Consider the following 5,900-nt stretch of genomic DNA (forward strand, 5'->3'; position numbering starts at 1 on the left):
ACTTTGATCATATTGATGATTAATAAAGGATACTTTTGGAATTTTCCAAGGTATAACATTTTGTAGCTTGTTTTCAATAAGTATATCAATTGTCCAAAGAGGTTGTATTCTACAGTGTGTCTGAATGTAATCATTGTGTAGGTGTGTAGTGTGATTCTGTGTAGTTTATTTATGGCATCCCGTTGGATTTGACGTCATCTGAACAGCACATCGCACGCTCACTGCTTGATAGCGCGCGAAGGTCCGTTTACGCCGGTTGTTAAACAACATCGTTATGGGGAAATGCAAGTCTGCGTCCAAATGGTTGGAAGATAAGGAGGAAGGACAATCAATACCGTATATAGTAAATGTGAGGTAAAGTGTGTCGCCAATGTAACCGGTTAAAACTCCAAGTGGCGATGAGGTCTTGAAATGTATGGAAAGGGTCTTAAAAAAGGTCTTAAAAGGTCTTACATTTGACTTCAGGATTCCTGCATATACCCTGATACTGTATGTAGAATTACGTAGACATCAACAGACTCACCTGTTCTGTCTGACAGTGGTGGTAGAAGGCATAGAAGTATGTTGGTGATCCAAAGCTGGAGTGCAGGTCAGCTGTGGCAACAGCTGGCGCGACCCACTGGTGGTCGGTGAAAAGGGCCAGCAGTGTTTTCCTGCGGGTCTCTGGGTTGTGCCTGTCGGCCCAGTCTGTATACATGAACTTGATGGTCTCTCTGAGGATGTCTTTACCCTCTGGGTAGCCATAGAGGTCATCCACAAAACTGGACACGGCGTAGTCAAAGTCGTTTGCCTGAACGCCGTTTTCGTTGTCCACGATAAGCTCCACGAACTTAAGGCCCTCGCCCTGGTTCACTCCCAGCATAATATCATAGTTCAGGAACTCACCTGGAAAGAGATGGTGCAGATGGTAGTCAAAAATAATAAATATAGGATAAAGATATTGTTGAACATTTATGACTATTAAAGGTGCAATGGGAATATCTCTTAAGATTCACGTCTCATCCTAACCACTCCAAAGAAAGAGAGGGCAGTGTTTCACAAAGAACATTCCAAATGTTCCAAAAATCTGAGAGACAGCCCAAAAAAATGCTCTCTTAAAACCATGTATGGCTTGAACTTTGTGTGTTCACTTTGGCAGTGGGAGCTGCACTATAGGACTGATTTGCTGGGATGAGACGTGAAGCGGCTTTGGGGACCGAGCTTCAGTTAGCAGCTGTGGTAGCTCGGACTCGGCACTCGAAGCACTGGGAGTCACATGGGCCGGGCAAGTGCTGAGTCTAATTTGTGTTACAACAGCAAAATAAACTTTGATGATCCAGCGGAATGAGAACCAAGAGCCAAGGGAGCTCTGGCTAAAAATGAGCTAAATGCTAACTGCTAAAAAAAGCTCTATGCCCGAAACAAAGCATTCTACGGAGCCCTGGGGCCCACGTTTTACTTATTCATGAATTATGGCGCTGTCAGGACACGTCTCCATGTTTGTGATTGGTCAAATGTTGCTGACCTCGTCCCTTTCACGTGAACGCGCTCTCAGTCGGACAGAGAAACCCTGGTTTATTTACTGAGTTGATAACCAGCTTCGTAGGACCGCTTAGCGACATCGCGTTTGTTAGGGTTAGTTAAGCCGGGTAAATCAAACATATCCAGGGTCTGTTGAACTGGCTTCGTCGTACAGGCACTGGAGGCAGTAACGTGTAACTCAGCAGAATCTGAGAAGAGCATGCACCAGCTGCAAAGAGCTCTGCCTTTTACTGTTTACTTCACTGCGTTTCCCTTCATTAGAACCGCTGAATAGAGATCGAGGCTGCTACTGTACGTTTAACCACACACACCTCAACACACATCGAACTACCAGAGTATTCCCCCTCGTTTTATGAAGGAGATGTCCTGTCACCGGGGCGCATGATGTGTGTGTCTGTGTTTGTGCTCAGCTCCGCTCCGCTCTGTGTGTGCGTGTTTGGTGTGTTTGTGTGTGTCCGACACCACCGGCATTTGTTTTCAAATTACCACGAACAGTAATTTACACAAATCTGGTTCTCCATAGTTATATGTGTATTCCCAAGTGAAAGAAATGTGTTTAATCTTAATCTCGATGTGCTATAGTCCTGCCGGAGTGCATCGGAACGAACAACACTATCATAAACAAATGCCCCACACACACACACACACACACACACACACACACACACACACACACACACACACACACACCCTGGCGACCGGACATATTCTTCATAAAACTAACCTCAATTTAAATAAAACGAGGCAACGCTTTATTAACTCGTGCTCAAGAGTTAATAAAGCGTTTGCACGAGAAGGTATCTCGTGCGAACGAGAAAGTAAAACGTGGCCACGTTTTATAAATGTTTCTCTCTATGAACCCTCCAGGGCTCCGTAGCATACAACTTGCAGGAATCATGTGTTTTATATTAAATAGCCAGTGGGAAAAGCTGTTTTTTTACTGGACTGAGGGCAGACTGGACGCTACAGGAACTCACTATTGCCTCTAGAGGAACAAGTGGTATTACAAGAAAGGTCGGGCCTGGGCTAGTGAGTTAGCATGCAAACTTCAGTAGATATTTCTGAAACACAATACATCCATGTCTTTGACATAGCATCTCTATTATATCCCCTTTACAATCTGTTGATAATGTTCATTGTTGAATGTTTTATCTTACACATTGCACTTCCAAACAAAGGGAATTGATACCTTGCTCCATGAGTATCTGCGGGTCATCAGGTATAACATCTCCATCAATGACAGGTCCAAAGGCGATGTGGTAGCGAGCCGGCTGGATGTCTTGATCCACCAGCTCTTTGTAATGTTTTCTCTGCAGGCAGCTCACAAGCTCCACAGTGTCCTCCAGGTTACAGCCCACCTTACGGGCCAGCATCCGGGCGTACTTGGCTGGCTGAAAGCTGACCGCCCAGCTGGACAGAGCCGTGCCACTCATGGCGATGGCCCTCTGGAACAGTCCTGGAGAAAAAACAGCGGAGGAGGAAACAAAGCATCTATAATTATCCTAAAATCAGGCAGGACATTGAGGTGAGGAAAGTAAGGTTCAGGGACCAAACACTCCCTCTTAAGATACCAGCATTTCTTTATTACCTGGGTAGACTAAATATGCAAAATCAATCTATCATCTTTATCTTGAAAAGTTAAGGATGGTTATTATCTGTTTTCTAAAAACTCATCAATGAGCACTGGGTGACAGGTTGCTTTACCATGAATACAACCACTGTAAGTCAGAGTAGTTTTAACAGAGCTGTGCCTTACAACTGTGATACAAATCAACGTCTATATGTTTAAATGTCAATTGTAATAATAATTGTTGTTCGGAAGATGGCCTCTATCAAAGCTGGATTTTTATTCTGATTATTATGAGATAAAGAAATAATTACGCATCAAATTACATCATAACTTGAATTTACATCATTACATGAATTATTATTCAGATCAGATTTTTGAAGTGTGTGTCTCCCTGCCTTTAGAGACAACTCGTTCTAGTTAGTCATGGGTCATTCTACACCATGCATGGTAGGAAATGTTTATTTCACTTCTGGAGAGTTTTTCTTTGGTATCAGTTTGCTTGGCCAGGTGGCCAATTATGTCATCATCACGATTGTTGTGGAGTTATAGTCAAATACAGGAGCAGCCACAAAATTAGAAAACAATGAAGACCAAAAAAACAGTATCTGCCAAACGATTGAGTTTCCTCTGCACCAAGCCCTCATGGTCACAGAGCACTGCATGCATACTTAAATAGACACAAAGCTCCTAACGCTAATTCCCTGGTAAATTGTGATTCTTTTTTTACCTTTAGTGGAGTTGCTCCAGCGGTTTCCCTCGGAGTAGTGAGAGAGAGTGAGCAGGTTGACACAGGAAGCTCCGGCGCCAGAGCCAAACACGGTGATACGTAACGGGTCGCCGCCGAAGGCTGCAATGTTTTCACTGGTCCAACGCAGAGCCTGGATCTGGTCCAGCAAACCGTAATTCCCCTTGGCTGCTTGGTCACCTGTACTCAAGAAGCCTGCACGAGAGGACACAGAAGAGAGGGGGTGTTAGGAGTCTTATCCTTCTTTTTGTTAGTAATAGCAATGATATTACTTTACACAACTACAACCAACATACGTGTATACAAATGTAATAGCAAGAGCAAGATCCTTTATTTTAAAACGTTTTACTGTCATATGCAATAGCTTTGTGTTGGCAATACAAATATTTTGTCCCATGTTCTTCCTAAAAGTTCTACCTGCAATATACTTAAGACATACGAAAAAAGACATAAAATAGTGCAAGTGAATGAAAATTGAGTAAGTGAAGAAAATCATAAATATTGTGTCTAGTGATTTGGTACAATGTATTAACAAAACACTTCTCAAATGAACAAAATACAGGGCTTCCTGTTTGTGAAATAGTAAACAAGTATTGTTGTGCTGTAATAAGCCATACACAAGTTAACATAGAAATATTCAAAGTTATTAAGTTTAAAGCAAATAATTAATGTTAGAGAAAATACTCTAATAAGGTATGAGCATACATCACAAGTGAACTATTTCATACTCATTTGTCTAAAATAAAATAAATAAAATGTTTTTTTATCATTGCTGAAATTTAGCTTAAATATAGCCACAGTGAAATTGTTAAAAGATGATTATTGTATATACAAATAGCTGTTAACCTTTTTGTGATGTTGTGATCTGTAATTATCAGAAGCAGTTTTGAGTTTGCCTCTACATTTTTATCACAAGACCAACATTGACAAATAAGCGATAATCAGACTAAAGAAATGTTAAAAAGCACCAACATCACTTGAAATGGATTTTCAGACACGTTTCACAAAGAGTGAAATCATTTGAAGAGCTTTTATTTTTCTCAAAATAAATATATTGTATTCATAGATCTGTTGGGGTTCATCTGTTTATTTCCACTTATTTTCTCTTTCATCTCCATGATTAAAATAAAAATAAACAAACATCTCTTTTCGGATCATCCAACCATAACTGTCTGTAGATAACGAGACATATTTCTCTCTTGTACATGGACAAACCAACAAGCCTGGATGTTTGATAATTTGCTGCAATAAAACAAGAGTTATTGCCCCGTAGAGCCACTTAGAGTGGGGATACGCTAAATATAACACAGGCAGGCTCATTTTGGAGAGAATCTCATTTAACACTATTAGTCTAGATGGAAATAGGGGTCCACGCGCACCCCTCGGAATTTTTTATGCCGCCTGATTTTTCTTAATCCTTAAAGTGTCTACTTTCAGAATCTGCCAGGTGCCAAGCTGAAATAATGTCCGAAAGGCTCCATTTTTAACCCTTTATTGCACCTAACCCAAAACCGAAACATTACAATTTGATGTAGCAAGAGGCATAACCTTTGAAGTAAACAACATACAGAGACAAATGAATACATTTTTCCATACAATTCTGACCCTAGGAATTCAATGGGATGGTTATTGTTGACCTTTGACAACATTTTGACTATTTCTGGACAAAAACAGCAAAAAATGCAAAAAATGTGTCTGACCAATTACTTTTTTATTTTTTCAAACGCATAGAGTGAATATTTGTTGACAATCAGTTTTTTTTCAATCCTCCGAGTGTTTATTTTGAGATTATATTGGGTACCAAACTGAAATAATGTCTCAAAGGCTAGTTTTAATCCTTATAGCACCTAACCCAAAAATCGAAAAATGAAAATATAATGTAGAAGAGGCATAACTTTTGAAGTAGACAACTTACAGAGCGAAATTAATAAATTTTCCCACACAATTTTGATCCTAGGAATTCAATGGGATGGTTATTGTTGACATTTGACAACATTTTGACTGTATTTCTGGACAAAAACAGCAAAAAAAATGCAAAAAAATGTGTCTGACCAACTACTTTTT

The 5,900-nt window shown here is 40.3% G+C and overlaps 1 protein-coding gene across 1 annotated transcript; it reads right to left on the reverse strand.

The window, feature by feature from the left end:
- Positions 1-523: 523 nt before the first annotated feature.
- Positions 524-4,050, reverse strand: LOC104955126 (neuroligin-1-like; the record flags this gene model as incomplete). Its single annotated transcript, XM_010782355.1, has 3 exons — positions 524-885; positions 2,711-2,977; positions 3,819-4,050. Coding segments are annotated over 3 exons (861 nt in total), but the record flags the coding sequence as incomplete, so codon positions are not given.
- Positions 4,051-5,900: the final 1,850 nt, after the last annotated feature.

This window comes from Notothenia coriiceps, unplaced genomic scaffold (genome assembly GCF_000735185.1).
Source record: "Notothenia coriiceps isolate Sejong01 unplaced genomic scaffold, NC01 NC01_scaffold00024653, whole genome shotgun sequence".
NCBI lineage: Eukaryota > Metazoa > Chordata > Actinopteri > Perciformes > Nototheniidae > Notothenia > Notothenia coriiceps.